This window comes from Aulonocara stuartgranti, assembly GCF_965226115.1.
Source record: "Aulonocara stuartgranti genome assembly, chromosome: 16".
NCBI classification, from domain to species: Eukaryota; Metazoa; Chordata; class Actinopteri; order Cichliformes; family Cichlidae; genus Aulonocara; species Aulonocara stuartgranti.
Genome location: NC_138952.1, coordinates 22,978,492 through 22,996,598, shown reverse-complemented (window position 1 = coordinate 22,996,598; position 18,107 = coordinate 22,978,492). Strand labels below are relative to the sequence as shown.

General features: G+C 41.7%; 1 protein-coding gene across 3 annotated transcripts in view; it reads left to right on the top strand.

The window, feature by feature from the left end:
* bcor (BCL6 corepressor) overlaps positions 1-6,843 on the top strand; it is a 31,611-nt gene extending 24,768 nt beyond the window's left edge. For all 3 annotated transcript variants that reach the window (XM_082508900.1, XM_082508898.1, XM_082508899.1), the window contains 5 exons: positions 2,241-2,407; positions 3,146-3,291; positions 5,134-5,211; positions 5,385-5,538; positions 5,624-6,843. In XM_082508900.1, the coding sequence (XP_082365026.1) occupies positions 2,241-2,407; positions 3,146-3,291; positions 5,134-5,211; positions 5,385-5,538; positions 5,624-5,954 (876 nt within the window). In that variant the 3' untranslated portion in view covers positions 5,955-6,843. The remainder of the gene's footprint in view (positions 1-2,240; positions 2,408-3,145; positions 3,292-5,133; positions 5,212-5,384; positions 5,539-5,623) is intronic.
* Positions 6,844-18,107: the final 11,264 nt, after the last annotated feature.

The window sequence follows — 18,107 nt, the reverse complement described above, 5'->3', positions numbered from 1 at the left end:
CCACTCGTGCATCTGCGCACGTGATTCATCTCGACATGACCACATGTGCTGTATGCGAGGACTCTGCGAGCCGCGAGGGGTTAAATGTCTGAGTGATGCATTGATTGCAGGCGAGCGCAGGGAAGCATTCTAGAGAGGGAGATTAGAGGACGGAGCGAAAGAGCGAGAGGAGGAGGAGGGGAGGGGTGTCTCATTTTACTGCGGAGGAGTGCGTGTGTGTGTCTGTCTGGCGGGAAGCCGGGGCTCTCATGCTAAGCTCCTCGCTCTCTCCCAGCGATATTAAACACGGCTCCGGAGGTTTAGCGCTACGCCTCCTCCACAGCCACACACAAAAAGGCACACAAGCGCACAGACACAGACCGAGGAAAGCTGCATATCAACACTCTCTACCCGTCAGTCTCTCTAACACTTGCTCTCATTCACTCACACACACACACACACACACACACACACACACACACACACACACACACACACACAGCAAGTGGAATCCCCCAGAGGGGAGCTTGAGCACAGTGCTCCTGAATCTCTCTCCAGCAGGCAAACAGAGCGTTGGCAGTGAAAGAAAACCAGTTGGAGCGTCTCTCCACCTTCCCTCATTTCTCTCTCTCCCTCTTTTTATTTTGCACTTCTTCCTTGCCTGCTTTCCCTCTTCCTTCTCTTTCTCCATTATCTCTCCCGCCTCTCTGGCTCGTCCGATCGCTCGCTCTATCACTCCTTTCACCCCTCCCCGTTTTCACACCGCCACCCACCACCCCTTCATCTCTTGTTATTATCAGCTGCAGCCCAGAGGACTGCCCCGGCAGATTTCATCCACAGATTCATTTATCTGTCATCTGTCGGGGTGTTGCCTCTCGTCTGTCCCGTTCCGCGTCCTCTCTAACCCTCTGCTCGTCCCTCTGTCAGTCTGTTTTCTCTCTCCGCTTGCCTTTCCTTCCCTCTTCCTCCCTCCAGCCACCCTGTTCTGAAAGCGCGAGTGAGAGAGAGATAAACACTTGGACTAGATGGCAGCCTAGAATTAGCATAGAAATGGAAGTTTGGAGTCATTTCCCAGGTTCAGATGAGCAGCTCTGCTCCCCTCGGCACAGGACTGTCAGCAGGACAGGGTATGAATGTGTCTGGATATAAGAGTCACGTGTGTGTGTGTGTGTGTGTGTGTGTGTGTGTGTGGTTACAGTTGGATCCATAAGTTTAAAAAATCTATATATTTATATATAATTTTGCTTCTATATACCACTACAATTGATATGAAACATAGCAATAAAGATGTAAATGTATGCAGCTTTAATTCAAGGGGTTTTAAGACAAATATTGTGTTAATGTTAACGAGTTCAAGCTATTTTTTTTTCTATATTTCTACATGACATTTCCATTTTCACAGGCTCAAAAGTGAAAGGACAATTTACTGGTGTCATGGAGACGGGCCACTCGTGGTCACAAAACTGCTCATTTCATGCAAATTTAAGGACATATTGGATTTCAAAGCTATTTTAACGTCTGGATATATCTATTTGGGTTTACAAATACTAGTAATAGCCAGTGCCACACTAAGTTGCCTATCCAAAAGTGCACAAACTAACAAAAAAAAGCACACTTGTCTGACTCGAACGGGCCCTGTATCGACACACTTTTAGGCTGCTTTCTGTCTCTCTGGCTCGTCTCTGTTTAATGGCAGCAGACGCTGCTCCAGTCCAATAAAAACCAGTCTGACTACTTAGTGCTGGACCTCCAACTGTCACAGCCCTAGACCAGAGAAAACGCTTCCAGCTCTTGAGCGGCGCTATCAAATCTCTTTGTTCCGCTTCCATTATGCTGTGTTCAGAGCCCAGCCATTGTAACTGGCTGCCACAGCAGCGTCCAGGCCCAACCATGCCCCACACACACACACACACACACACACACACACACACACACACACACACACACACACACACACGTGCATGAGGAGAATCTGGCAGGCTAAATACAGTTGAGTCACACTTGGTCTCCTCGATGTGTTTGGCGCCAGCTCCAGTATTATGGAGCATTTGTGTGCGAGCGTGTATGTTTGTCCAGCACAGGAAACACACTCAGTTCCTCCTTTCCTTCATCCTTTCCTTCATTTTTCTCCCTCAGGAACCGTAAAGGGAAGGACTGTTTGCGCATGCATCTGACTTGTGTGGCTGCTCTCGCAGTGTTTGCTTCGCAGATGCTCACACACTAAGCCCTGCTCTCTTTGTTGGCTCTTTTATTTTTTTTAGGAGGTTGTGCTGTACTGTCTGGAGAACAGAGTGTGTGAGGTGAATCACAGAGATTACGCCGGTTACTGCGCGCTCCACGAGGCATGCGCCCGCGGCTGGCTCACCATAGTCCAACACCTTCTGGATTACGGGGCTGACATCAACTGCAGCGCTCAGGACGGCACCAGGTAAACAAACTCTTTCATGCACGTGCACACTCGATCACAAACACCAACGGTTACATAAACACCCCTCTTAGGAAAATGCAGAAATGTAGGGATTTTCTTTTTTTGGTTTTACATGAATTCCCGAATAAAGAAAACCAGGGCTTGGCCATCAATAAAGTGACGCGAGCTTTCTCATAACTAAAATTTCTGGGATTTATTTTACATTATTGTACAAGAGCAGTGATTTGGCTGATTAGCTGCACTTTTGGAAAGGGAAGGCTAGTACTTTCATTGCAGTGTTATTAAAATTTACACTGGGGGGTCTGTTCTAAGAAACTGTGCTCAGGTCTTACAGGAGTATTGCCCATGCAGTTTTGCTTTTGAGATTTGCAGCATCTGCAGTAAGAACAACAGTAGTCTTATAAATCTGAATTTCATTTTACTTTATGTCTCGCTACGTCTGAGTTTAGGGAAAATCTAAAAAAGGAAAATATAGATCGTTCTTGTAAGTTTGATCAGAAGTGAATTCCCAAAAATATCCTCCACACCATGTATAAATTTTATCCATAGATTTTGAAGGATATGTGGATCCGAGTTTAAAATATTTTCTGAAGAAGGTAAAGAAGACATTTCCCTCTTATAATTTTAATTTGATATGTATTTGTAAAGATATGATGCAAAATGCAATTTCCCCCCTAATCTCATCCTGGAAAACCACTCCAATAGTTAATCAATGAACTTACTTCCCTGTGTGTGTAGACCGATTCACGATGCCGTGGAGAACGACCACCTGGACGTGGTGAGAGTCCTGCTGTCTTATGGCGCCGACCCCACCTTGGCAACGTATTCTGGCCGTGGCCTTCTCAAGATGACCCACAGCGACAGCATGGAGCGCTTCCTCACTGGTAAATGTGATTTTCTTACATATGAAAGAAAGAAATTGACATTGAGTCCTTGACTTCAGATTCTTACATTTGAGTCTCATTTTGGCACGTGTGATAGATGGCTTGCAAACAAAGCCTTCTGAGTTAGGCCATCATATGTAGGAATTATCTGCAATATGAAGAAAGACAAAACGGATCTTAACAAAAAAAAGGTTACTTAATACCTAATTTAAGATCCTTATTAAAATCGCAGTGTAGTAAGAGCTAAAGTTGGTAGAATGTTTCTTCTCTCATGCAGACAAAATGAAATGCAAAAGCCACAAAATTTGAATATTAATGTGCCTTTGACCACAGATCATAAAACTCAGCAATGCTAGAAAAGGGAAATAAAAGCCAACGCGAAGCAAGGATTTCTTTTTCAAAAAACACACACGCACACACAAAAAAACAAAAACCAGAAGGCACACCGGAGTGTGGCCATCAAAAGGTGAGGCAAGGGTAAACTGTTAAAGAGATCGGTCACGAGCCCGGTTCCCGAAAGCTCCCATCTTGGCTTGTTTGCTGTTCTTTCAGCGCTCTGACCTCTGTGCAACCTGTTGGTGTGAGGCCCCCTCCGCAAATCCTCCCAACTACAGCTCGACACGTCCGTCGCTGTCATCCCCGTCTCCCCTCCAGCGACCTCCCTACCCCTCCTCTCCCCCTCCCTTCCTCCCTCGACCACCTGTTAGACAGGGAGTCTGAGCCCGCCAGGGTGCGTGCTGCTGCCTCTGAGCTCCTCTATCTGGTTACTTAGCAACGGCAACTGTGTTTGCTCAGCGTACGTGCGGAAATGGGCTTTGCTCTGGCTAGAGACTCTGCTTTTGTACGTGTGCATGTGAGCGCCTGTCTTTTCACAAGGCTGCCACGCTACAGTCTGACGTGTGTGTTGTGAGGGCTTGATGTTTGTACTCGGGTTGAGTCAACACGAATCTGTGCACAGGAGGAGGAGGAAATGAAAGCACACACACACACAAACAGGCTCACGTTTCCCCTGTAGCCAGCTGCTTGGCATTACCTGAACTAGTTAAAAGCTATTGCCTGAGAGACACTCGGGGGCTCGTAGCGAGCAGGAGAGACGATCGCGGAACGGAGGCGAAAATAAAACAGGTGGCAGGAGGAGGTTTATGCGAGTAGGTAGACGCCTGCGAAAGCTGGTGCTGAATGTTGAAGAGAACGCGGGTGGATGGATCGATGTCGGCAGGGAGATCGAGCACCGGAGAAAATGAGCGAGTGCAAGCGATTGCTGCCCTCCCTCCACCTGGTCCCACTCATCTGGAGGCCGTTAATCCCTCCAAACACACGCCAGACGCCCCACGCCTCAGCACTGGCACAAAGCCCAGCTCTCACTCTGCAAGTGTGTGCGTGCGCGCGCATGTGCTGAATACACACTTTGCTCTCGCTGGGTGTGCTTATCCAGCTCCCTCTGCCTGTTTGTTTCCATCGCTCTGTGTGTGTGTGCGCACTCGGCGACTGTGTGTGGTTCTTGTTTGATTCCTGGCAGCAGTCTGCAGGCCTGCTCTGCACTGAGCCAGCTCTAACCCAGCGGAGACAGCCACTCTCCTCCCCCGTGGTAGAGCCGCTGGCCCCTGACCATCAGCCCTCCCGTCCTCCCCTCCTCCCCCCAAAAACATTTGCTCTGTTTGTTTCTCTTTTCTCTCTTGACACTCCCCCTCACCCTCCTCCTCCTTCTCTCCTCTTTTTTTTCCTGCGCTCTTTATCCATTTTTCTGCTGTATTCTCCAAGGGCAATTGTATTTGCCTCGTTGCCTGTCCCCAGGGCTTTGGCTCTTGAATAACAGGCTTCGCTCCTCTCCTCTGTCCGTAGATTATTTTGCCGACCTTCAGGGCCGCTCAGATGACGACCCAGGGCTTTATTGGGAATTCTATGGCAGCGCTGTGTGTGGTGAGTACTGATCAGCACTCTGCGTGTGTGTCCTTTAGTGCTTACAAAGTCTTTATTTTTAAACATCATCAGTGTCTGTACGTCGCACTGGCCTCTTTTAGGCAAGGCAGCTTTATGGTAATGTTGACGCTCACTAAAAAACGATCCGTGCTTTTCCTTTTTTCTGTGTCCAGAGTCTACTGAAGAGGGCGGTGTCTATGACATTTTAGCAGACGCCCCAGGTCCAGATGATGAAGATGAGGATGATAAAAGGGAGGTGTTTGAGTTCGAGTTCTCCGACCGACCTCTTTTGCCTTGCTACAACATCCAGGTGTCCCTCTCCCAGGGGTGAGTATTATTCTCAAAAGCAGATTACATTTTCAACTCTGTTTTTTCCTAAATTCCTAAACGTCTGTTAATTATTCTCTTTCAGGCCAAAAAACTGGCTGCTATTCTCCGATGTGCTCCGTCGGCTGCGGATGTCCGCTCGCGGTTTCCGGCAGGCCTTCCCTCACATGGAGGTGGTGACGGTAGCGGAGGCGGAGTTTTACCGGCAAGCATCTCTGTCCCAGCTCTTCTCCTGCCCAGAAGAGCTGGAGGGCTTCCATCCCGACAGCAAGGAGCTGCTGGACCTGGTGGAAGACAGCGCAGAGCTCGCAGCCCTGCTGGGCTCCACGCTGGAGTTTCTGGACGACCGCTGGGATCACCCCGGTGACAAACTCAAGGACAAAATCAAGGCTGTGGAAAAGTTGGGCTCATCCTGACCCTTTGACCCACTGAACCTTGATCATTATCGACTGCAGTTTGCTTTAGAACCGAGCAGGGGTTATGACGATATGCCTTAGCCTGACCTTTAGTTCCTGCGCTTCGGCCCGACTCTGGACCAGCACTGGTGCACTGTACAGATGGACTGACCTACTGGCTGATGGGCTGCTGAAACATTTCCCTCTGTTAACTGAGGATCAATATATTTGTGACTCAATAGACTTAATAATGGTCTTATTTTTATAAATTAATATATGTATAAATAAATATATAGATATATATATATATATATATATACATAAATAAATATATAATATCAAGAGTTTTTTTTTTTTTGCTCACACGCCCCTCTGAAAGATTTTGTATGGCAACAGAGCGTAAGCGTGTTGTCAGCAACTGGATGCCGTGCGTGAGCGCGCGGCACATTGCGCATGTGTGTAGTTGTACAGAATAGTACCGAGGCTGTGCTATTGAATGTGGTATCTGTGTTTATAGGAAGCACATGATGTCCTGTTTTTCTCCCCCCAGCCATCCCCTCCTCAGACTTTAGTGCTCGCTTGAGCCTCAGGGGCTTTTCTGTTGTTGTTGTTTTTTGGGGTTTTTTTCTGGATGTTCAAATGTTGCTTCCTGTTTAGTCTGTAATTTAACATGCAAACTACAAAATTGTATAATAAAGTTTTAAGATAATGTTGATATTCACCCCTTGGCACAGCTTGTACATAACAAGGAGGCTACTGCAGTAAGGTAATTTTTGGTGTGTCCAGTTTTGTTTTGTTTTGGGTTTGTTTGTTCTTTTTGTTCTAACTTTGTAATTAAAATATCTCATAATTTGTATTTATATTTTACAAACGAAGTTGCTTTAAAATAAATATACAAACCGCAAGATGATCTACGCGTCCTGCTCCTCGTTAAGTCATTCATGAAGTCATTTGAATTCTGAGAAGTTGAGCGGTGATGGGGGGCCCTGTCGATTTCAATCTGTGTGTATAATTACTCCTGTGCCTGATGGAAGTGCGATCCACCACGATCCTCTATTGCCATCTCTTGGAAATTTTAAGTATTGTAGGTTTAGTGCAATTTATTGCTGCAACCCTGAGAGAACAATGTGCCAACTCCCCTTTTGCCGCCTATGTGGTGAACAGCTGCTGGCTTGCAGCGTCCTCTAGTGTATAAATCTGCAAACGCCACCCATTCAATGGGGCTTCAATTCTAAATCCCAACTTTTGTGTGGGTGCCGATGCTTTTTAATGTTAATGGAAATCCAGGAGGTTTTTGACTGCATCAAGGCAGGATTGGAAAACACAATATGTGAGTGTGTGTCATGATTTGATTACTTGATTAGCCAAATTAAAAGTTTTGGGTTTTTTTCAATGGCAATAATCACCTAATGATCTTCTTACTATCAGCAAAATCAGCAATGAAGTTCTCCTTCAAATGAGCAGTATCACTGAGGCTGCGGATCTCTATTCATTTGTGCCACAGAGCTCTACTGTTGTACACAAGTGACTTTAAACTTGGACTCATTGTTGGTGCCAGACAGACTAGTCTGAGAGTTTCAGAAAGTGCTGCTCTACTGGGATTTTCCCACACAAATGCTTAGAATGGCTTGTAAAAGAGAAAATATTAAGTGAGCAGCAGTTCTCTGGGTGAAAATGCCTTGTTGATGCCAGAGGTCAGCTCATACGAAGCCAACAGTTACTCAAATAACCACACACTATAACCAAAGTATGCAGAAGAGCATTTCTGAATGCGCAACAAGTCTATCCTTGACGCAGATGGGCCACAGCAGCAGAAGACCACACCGGCTCCCACTCCTGTCAGCTGAGACCAAGAATCTGAGGCTCCGGTTCACACAGCCTTAACAAAACTGGACAACAAAAGGTTGGAATGGCACTTGGTCTGAAAACATTGTTGCTGACCATGTTCATCCCTTTATGACCACAGTGCACCATCTTCCAGCAGGATAACGCTCCATGTCGCAAAGCTCTGATCACCTTAATCTGTTTTCTTGAACATGACAACTTACTTCAATGGCCTCTATCGTCACCAGGCCAGATTTGAAATGGGAGATTCACATTGTGAATAAGCAGCTTCAAAATCTCCAGAAACTCTGTGATGCCGTCATGTCAATATGTTCGAAATATATTCACTATTTACTATTGTTTGAGAAATGTTTTCTAAATCCACAGTGTCCATCTTCCATAACACGAAAACGAGAGTGGGAAGCACCACAGGCACGTGCAGTGGGAGTTTGCCAAGAGCACGTATATGTTACTTTATTCACATGTTTAGGTCTTGTAGTGTTGCTGTGTTTCTGTGGCACATAATTCTGGAAATGTATATTTCAGCTAAGCAGTTTGGAGCCAGGTGATAAGGTGAGGTTGTGTTTGATAGTGTTATTTCGTACTGTAAGCCAGCTGTCACTCAGGAGTTACCGTAGCGATAAGCAACACATGTTTGGCGTCACTGAACAAATAATCCACGGTAACATTTCAGCATATTGTTACTCAAGTGGTCCGGGATGGGACTCAAAATCTCGTCTGGGCTCTGCAGGTTTTTGTTTTTGCTAGACTCGTGCTATTGGAGTTTTAATAGACAACATTTTCTGCCACTGTCTCCTGGAAGATATTTATAATGTTTCACTCCATGTGAAAAGAGACAGAAATGCTGTAAATTTGTTCAAAAACAAAAAGAAGACCACTTCAGACTCTGGCTGCTTTCCAACCCCTGCACAGTTGGCCAATAGCCAGCGAAGGTGGTGAATGTCAAATTGGTAGTTTCAGAAAGTCAGACAGGTGTGGAAAAAGGGGGTTTCCTAAGGCATCTGAGCATTCGGTGAGCATTTCTGACAGACTGCACAGACGCCTTTACGGTATAGGAATAACAGTTGCTATCCAGGGCTGCGGGCAAACTATAAAATATATTAAAAAAACGCAATGCAATTGTCAGCTGTGTGCACTCTACTAGATAAGCAATGATTGCATGCACGTTACAGGGTTTGCTGGACTTGTAGGACTAGCCCACAGCCCCACAGTGAAGCAATCTGCAGTCTGCATCACAACTTCCACATCCCCTAAATGTTTAGATTAACATCGACACATCCGTTCAGGAAATAAATATCTGGATAGACAGACTGCTGTGGATGGAAACAGCAAATTGCAGTACATGAGCATAAACCAAATCAAGTTCTTCAGACAAAGTTAAAGATAAAGACAAACTAATATCATTGTGGGGATATAAGATGATCTTAGGACTTCTTTTTAAGTCCAGCAACATCACTCAGAATGCTCAGTGTGACTGCTTGCTTTTGCTTAGGTGAGGAAAGTCTGAGATGAACTGCTTTCTGCATGCAGGTCGAGAGGAAACGGCCCATTGCAGATATCCTGGTAAAGGTGTCAGACTCGTGTCAGGTGTCAGAGTCTGTCAGACAGCTAATTTAGATGCTGAAGGCGTTAGTTTGTCAGCTGAGACTCTGAAGAGTCATATCCTGAGGCAGAGGTTGCAGGAGGGTCACAACTCAGTGTCAAGAGGATCTCTACTCTGACTAACTTCCCACTTTACTCAACAGCAGGATGTAATTGCAGATAAGGGCTTTGTCTCTGAATATAAACCTCTAATAAGCACTTATTATGGGCACTATTAAGTGGAAAAATTGGGATGACACAGAATACGGCGTGGATATGCTCGTCACCCACGGTGAAGGCTTTGTTTCTTCCTAATTGTCAGTAAAATTCATTAGAATGGAGCCAAGCAGACTGAAAAATGAACGGTTGCGTGCAGCTCGATTTAGTTGGTAATGTCTGAATCTTGAGGTTTTTCTCCATTATTAATGAGCTCCCAGAAATAGTCTGATGATTTAACTGATTTATGGAACTGAAAAATCTCAAGCAAGTGTTGTGATAAAATTTGATCTGCAGTGTCGATAAATCAGCGCTGAAACGTCTTTTAGCCACTGCAACCCTGACAAAGGACAGAAAGAAAAGCTTACCACTCTTACTAAAAGGCAAACCAACCAGGGGGCCATTTCTGAGTGCCACTCTGCATGCATTCTACTTTTCTTTTCCTGTCAAAGTGCATTTGGATGGCTTGTTGACATCTACAGGGATGCAAATGGACACACTTCAGCTTGTGCACAATTCTGACATGCTCTTACTTAACCCTCAGTCATTTTTTTTTCTCTATTTGGCACGGCATTCTTATGAAAAGTCATGTTTTCTCTCAGACATTTCTTGGGTTCGATTTTCGAGCTTTGCATGGAACGATTTGTAATCATTTTAGAATTAAGACAGCATAACGGATACCAGATGACTTTTTTCACCGCATCATCATCTCTGGAGATGATGGAGCGGTTATCTTATTTTGACACAGCCCTCAGACTTAGGGATAAAATCACGGCGATTTAACACTGAACGTGTGGAAATACGGAACCGCCTTAGGCCAAGTCAGAAAACAGGCGTGTGCTTTGCTTTGTGCCAGCTTCTAAACAAACCAGTAGGGCCACAATGATAAAGGTCAAATACTGATTGAACATATCCACAACTGGCAAGTTTTGTGTGCTTTGGTTACTACATTGATTTGGACCCTGGTTACACCGCATTCCCAACAATGCTGACAAAGTGCAGCTGTAGAACCATTTCCGTCCCTTTGAACATCTTTCGATGTCATTTCTTCTACCATACATTTTTAAGTGCTGAGCTATCACCAGCTTTTCTGTAGTCTTTTTTTCCCCGATGAAACGCTCTGATCAAGTCATAACTTAAGAATTCAAGGCGTGTAGATGAAAATGAGGAACTGCCAACTGTAGTTAACACACAACTCACACTCATTTTCATATCTTAGTGGGGACATTTAATTGACATAATGCTTTTCCTGGCATCTTACCCTAACCCTAACCATGAAAAATGAATGCCTAACTCTAACCCTCTAAACCTAACCATAACCTAATTGTCACCCTGACACTAAAACCACATTTTGAGTCTCAAAAATGCCTTCAAACTCATGGGGATGGGCATTTGGTCCCCATAAGTGACAGTTGGTCCCCACAAGTATAGTAACACACACACACACACACACACACACACACACACACACACACACACACACACCTTCTCCCAAACATAAAGACAAAGTGCATTCGATTCCATTTATTCCTGAAAGACTGAATCTCTAACATAATGGAGACCACAACACCTGCACTTTACAGCAAGTTTGCTGCTGGTTTTAAAACGAAAGTAGCATTAAGTAGCGTTTCTATTTTTGTCTCGATTTGCTGCCTTTTATTTTATGTGTCTGTGTGTTTTTGTCTATGCTGTATATTCACGTGCTTTTTATGTGTCTGATTATTGATTATCACTGTTGATTGTCAGCATATAGTGGTGGTCTATGGGTTTATGTCTGTTTACAAACCATATTTCTCCCATGATCATAATAATGTTCAAAGGAACAAAGAGAAAAAAAACCTGGATGGTTATTTCACTGTTTTGTGTAGCTATAAATATTGTTGGTTTCATCATTTAACTATTAATTTACAGAGGAAATGAAAAATATTATTAATGCCCTCAAATTTACAATTTTATCCACAGTAATTCTAGTTTGCAGATATACGAGTCATTAAAAAATTTTTTTGTGTACAAGGCCTTTGTTTATACACCAGCAAGACAATTATAGCAGAGTAAATAATCTCATATATCTCACAAAAACTTGTAAGCCCTCCAGGGGATATGTTTTTTAAAGATAGGATAAGAAAGGCTTTATTTAAGGCAAAGGTTGGGGTGGAAAATTCTAGTTTTGACTCATCAAAACAACATAGTTATTAAAAAGTAGCTTTAACTGGGTAGAAAAACAGTATAGCTTAATTACATAAAAAATCCCCCAAAGAGCTCAATTAAATAGAAAAACAAAGCAAAATAGAAACTTATTCTAGTTTCTTGCAAGAGGTCACCACAGCAGATGGATCTGCATGTGTAGTTTAACAAAGATTTTTCCTCTGAATGCCCTCCATGACATAAGATTATTCATCAGCACCACAGTGTTTCCTCTTAGTCTTGAGCTTTCAGGTGTGAAGCAAAATAACAAATAATAATAATTTAAATAAATAATTTACTGCATAATTTAGGAATTCTGTTGTTACAGAAGTTGAAATCATCATCATCATCATTATTATTATTATTATTATTATTATTATTATTATTATTATTATTACAGCTAGGTGGCCAGTTGGTAAAGGGGTTAAAGTGGAATTTGGCTGTAGTGGCTCAGCGTGGGGAAAAGAATGACACCTGAGAATCACAAGTCAAAATTCTGAGAAAAACGTCAAAGTTCTGACCTTAATCTCAGAATTTTGACTTTAATCTCAGAATTCTTACTTTATTTCCTCAGAATTCGTCAAAAGAAAAAAAAAGAAGACATGCCCACTTTTTTTCTTTTCCAATGTTCCTTATCCTCTTCCGTATCCTCCGTACTTGTCAGCTCTAAATTTCCAGTTTATTAAATATCATTGAGCAATCCTTACCTTTAAACATGGCTAAACTGGACACTACAACACAGTGTGGTGTCGCAGAAGTGGCGAAAAGGTGAAGCTGAAACGGTAAGAAAAGAAAATTAAACTAAAAATAAATGCAGCAAAATTTGATAAATGAACATGCAATATGTTAGTTGGGCCTTCAGCTGCAACAGTAGTACCAGCAACAGCTCAGTCTCATAGGCACCGGAAGCTGTTCTTGCTAGCACCATCCATTGAGAAGTGCAGGAGGGAATCCCAACAACAACGTAAGGAAGAGGTGAAATTAGCCTGGTAAAAAATTATATGGAAGGAGATACTTAGGAAGTGAGCGACTCGAGGGTTCCAGTAAAATGAATGCTTACTTTTACTCAAATCCACCATGACACCTCATGTAACATGTAAATTTAAGAATATTTATTTTTTGTTACTTTTTAAACGTTATTTCTGTCTCTAGTGGAGTTTAATTTTATATTGTTCTATCTTTTTAAAAATATATATATCTTATTATATCATATTTTTTAGATGCTGGGTGACTTGTTTTTTCCTCATCGCACTCACTTCATTGTAATGTTGACCCAGTGTTAACCACAGGTGGCTAAAGTGCAGACCTTCCTTGCTTGAGTTGAAGTACAGATACCCGTGTTAAAAGCAAACAAACAAAACAACTTTACTCCAGTAAACCCTGAAGTACTGAAGAAACTTCTTTACTCAATTAAACATGAAAGGTACCGGTGTTGGAGTTAATTCGGCGTTGGTTTTGTGCGCAGAAACATTGGGTAGGATGTTTTTCCAGGTAGGATGGATTCCCAGAACACCTCGGCTCCAAAAATGTACTTAAAGTAAGACAGTAAATATTAGCTCCTTGAAGGACAATTCTTCTAAGCATTTTTGTACAAAGGTAACTGAACCTTGTGCTATATTAGTGTAATAATAAAATGATATTAGTGCATGAAAATACAAATATTATTAAAATATACACTCTATTTCTAATTATTGTAATGAGCTTGAATGGGTGATGCAGAACACATGCAGTGAAAGATAATTTAGGACAATGACTATTTTTGTTGCGTACATCATAGAAAGTGACTACACCACTAACAATAAAATGAATACAGTCAAGGTTACCGTGGAATTCAGCACGTAGGGGAATCCTAAGAGCTGTGTAGTGGCTCGGTATTGGGAAAAGAATCAAGTGAAGTAGAATAGCGCAATAAAATCCATAAAGCAATATAAAACAAAAATTGCTAACGAAATACAGTAAAACAGAAGCACAGCAAATACTAGATAAGATTAAGGTGTATATAGGGTGTAAAGTTTAGTTGAAGTATAACTACGATGTAATAAAATCTCCAGAGGTGGGACCAAGTCATTGTCTTGCAAGTCTCAAGTAAGTCTCAAGTCTTTATCCTCAAGTCTCAAGTCAAGTCTCAAGTAATGTCAGGCAAGTCAGAGTCGAGTCTCAAGTCACTGGTGTAAAAGTCCGAGTCAAGTCACAAGTCTGAAACTTTGAATTTCAAGTCCTTTCGAGTCTTTAAAAAAAAAAACGAAAAAATAATGTTGCAGTTATGCTAAATGTAAATATTAGACCATGTAATTTTAAAATCTGTGTTTTTCTCAACACATACAAAATAGTGAACTTAGAAAATATACACAAATTGTGAAATTGCACCTCTTTAAAATGCAGCTCAATTAAACCTAGCTCCAAGAATAATTTTCACCGACAGTTCTGAGATACGCTGCATGTTATTCTTGGATGCGGTTGTAGGACCAGCTTTAAAATCGCATGACAAAAATATCATACACATTAAAAAAAACTGTATCACCAACGTAGCCTGGACAACATTTGCTAGTTAGATGAAGTCAGCTATCTCATCTTAGCATATTTATTTCAATTCAATTCAATTCAATCTTTTTTTTTTTTTTATAAATTTTATTTTCAGTCACAGCAGCATGTTAACAACAAAACATTGAACATACAGTAGTTTGCTGTTCAGTATTTACAATACCCCAAAAGATAACAGAAATAGAGAAGGAAAAAACAAACAAACAAACCAAAGAAACCCCTACAAAACAACAAAAAACAAACAAACAACAACAAACAAATAGAAAAATAAAATGTATAAGGGACATTCAGCGTACAGTTAGCTATGATAGTGATATAGAGATATGGTATCTGGTCATGATAAGGTGGTCATTTTAAATGTTTCCATGTACATCAAGAATGGCTGCCATGCCCTAAGAAATTTGGTGGTTGAACCTGCCAGTGTATATCTCATCTTTTCTAAATGTAAAAACCTCATGAGCTCCGCAAGCCACTGTTCATGTGTGGGAGGAGCTTCCTGCTTCCATCTTAAAAGTATAAGGCGCCTTGCGATAAGTGAAGCAAAGGCAATAGAATTCGAATAGCATTTTGGCAAAGTGATGTCTTGAGGTATCACCCCAAAGATAGCCGTTAGAGCAGAAGGCTCATATTTAACGTTATACATCTCTGACAGAGTGTTAAATATAGACACCCAATAGGTATGAAGATTGGGGCATGTCCAAAAGGTATGAAGGAGCGAACCTGTTTCTGCTTTACATCTGTTACACAGAGGGTCAGCTCCTGGATAGAACTTGGCTAACTTTTCCTTGGAGATATGTAATCGGTGTAGGACCTTAAATTGAAGGAGCCCATGCCTGGCACATATCGAAGAAGAGTGTACCCTCTGGAGAAAAGATTGCCAGAGTTCATCTGTTATAGTCATCCCAAGGTCTTTCTCCCACTGTGCTTTAAGGATGAAGAGAGAAGGAGATTGAAGATCTAATAGTATAGCATAGATTTCTTTAATCGCCCCTCTCTTATGAACGTTTATATTAATAATTTTATCCAAAGAAGTTTCCTCAGGTAGTTCCGGAAATGAAGGAAATCGACTCTTTACAAAGTGACGAATTTGTAAATAGCGGAAAAAATGTTGCCGAGGAACATTAAACTGCTTCAGGAGCTGCGTGAATGAGGCAAAAATCCCATCTACAAAAAGGTCTTTGATATTTCTAAGGCCATTACTTTCCCATATTTTAAAGGCAGAGTCCATCATGGAGGGTGGGAACATATGGTTTGAGCAGATAGGTGCTTTAATTGACATTAAGTGTAACCCCAACCTTTTCCTACATTGCACCCAGATTCTGAGCGAGTCATACAACAAAGGGTTACGTTTATAGGTGTATAGTTCTAATGGGAGAGCTGAACTCAACAAAGCTGATAGGCAAATTTTGCCACAATTGGATGACTCAATTTGGAGCCAAGCTGGAGTCTCTGTAGTAACATTACTCATCCAGTACAGCATATTACGAATATTTGCTGCCCAATAATAAGACTGAAAGTTTGGCAAGGCTAATCCACCCATTGGCCTAGTCCTCTGCATGAAATCTTTACGAATTCGTGGACTTTTGCCATTCCAAATAAATGCAGAGATATGCTTATTCAGTGTTATAAAATACTTATTGGGTAAGTAGCATGGGATACATTGAAATAAGTAAAGGAACTTGGGAAGTATGTTCATTTTGATAGAATTGACACGGCCAATTAATGACAGTGGTAAATTGTTCCACCTCTGAAGATCTGTCTCAGTATTTTTAAGCAGCGGGACAAAGTTTCTTTCATAAAGATCTTTGTATGAGTGGGTAACCTTAACCCCCAGATAGGTCACATACCCTGATTTAAAGCTAAATTGAAAACCTGAAAATGAAATCTTTCTGGCTATAGAGTTGACACAGAGAAGTTCACTTTTATGCAGATTCAACTTGTAACCTGAAATATTACCAAAACATTCAAAAATGGCAAGAGCACGGGGAAGAGAGCATAAAGGCTCTGACATATACAGCAGGAGGTCGTCAGCATATAAGGATATTTTGTGCTCCTGGTCACCTCTGAAGATGCCCTTAATGCAACTGTCAGCTCGCAGTTTAATCGCCAGTGGTTCAATTGATAATGCAAAAAGAAGAGGGGATAAGGGACAACCTTGTCTCGTACCACGGAGAAGTGGGAAATAAGAAGAGAATAACGAATTTGTTCTAACACGTGCCATAGGTGAGGAGTAAAGTAACTGAATCCATGAAATGAAATTAGGGCCAAATCCAAATTTATGCAGAGTATAAAACAGATAATCCCACTCCACCCAGTCAAATGCCTTCTCAGCATCGAGTAATAAGGCAATTTCAGGGGTTGTAGTTGACTTGGTGTGTAATATGTTCAAAAACCTGCGCAGGTTGAAAAAACCATGCCTACCCTTCACGAAACCTGTCTGATCTGGAGAAATTAACAATGGTAGATGTTGCTCTAGCCTGAGAGCAAGTGTTTTTGACAGTATTTTTAAATCTACATTTAAGAGTGATATAGGACGATATGATGAACACTCTAATGGATCTTTATAATTCAATTCAATCTTAATTGGCAGACTTCATGTCCATAAAAACAAGACAAAAAAAAAAAAAAAAAACACACACATACAACACTCCCCCCCCCCCCCCCCCAACACAAGGTATACACCATTAAATATATATATGTATATAAATAAGTATCTAAAACATTTGTAAAAACATAAAACCATAATATACATAAAACACAATTACTTAAAATAAATCAATAAATACACAAACACTTTAACCAGTGCTTTCTGAGACTGGATGAGTAACGGGAACCACTCACTGTCGGATCTGTGAGTGCTAAAATTATACTGTTACTCGAACCATCCAGTCGTTCTCTAAAATTGAACATTAGCTTCCTTAAAAGTGCTTTAAAAGTCCAAACACCCACAGCTACAAACATCTGGCTGGCACTACCACTTCTAGGTATCCTGCAAAGGATTCTCATCGCATCATTATATGCAACATGCAGCTTCTGCATGCTACATTGTTTGTAGGATGACCACAAGGGGGCAGTATATAGCGGTGTGCAATACGCTTTAAACAAAGCCACTTTAACTGGAAGTGAACAAAAGCTGAATTTGCGTGCAATAGTATTTGCCTGCACATAGAGCTTACACCGTTGTCTGTATATGTCATCATCATCATTCATTTGCTCAGTAATAAAGTGACCGAGGTATTTCACCTTTTTATGAACTTCAAGAGTTTTTTGTGCCAGTTTAAACAAAGGGAAATTTAGCTGTTTATCCTGCTTGGTTCTACATATCAAAACAGCACTTTTAGCAGCATTGTACTCAATGTCATATTGCACACCATATTCAGTACAGACATTAAGAAGATCCTGTAACCCAGCACTGCTTGGACTAAAAACAACCAGGTCATCTGCATACATAAGATGATTTATCAGTGCTTTACCTAATATACACCCAGTGTTACAGGCTCTCAGTTGTATGGACAAATCATCAACATACAAATTAAATAAAATTGGAGACAAAATCCCACCCCGTCTAACACCATTGCTGACACCAAAGGGGGCAGAAATACTGCTTCCCCATTTAACCTGCATGTTCTGATGAGCGTACCAGTAAGAGAGAATCCTCACGATGTACTGAGGAACTCCCCATCTCTTCATTTTATCAAAAAGTTTTCTGTGGTTCACTCGATCAAAAGCCTTAGAGGCATCAATGAAAGACATGAGGACAGATGAATTTTTAGCCCTGTACAAACTGACTATTTCCTTGAGTGCATA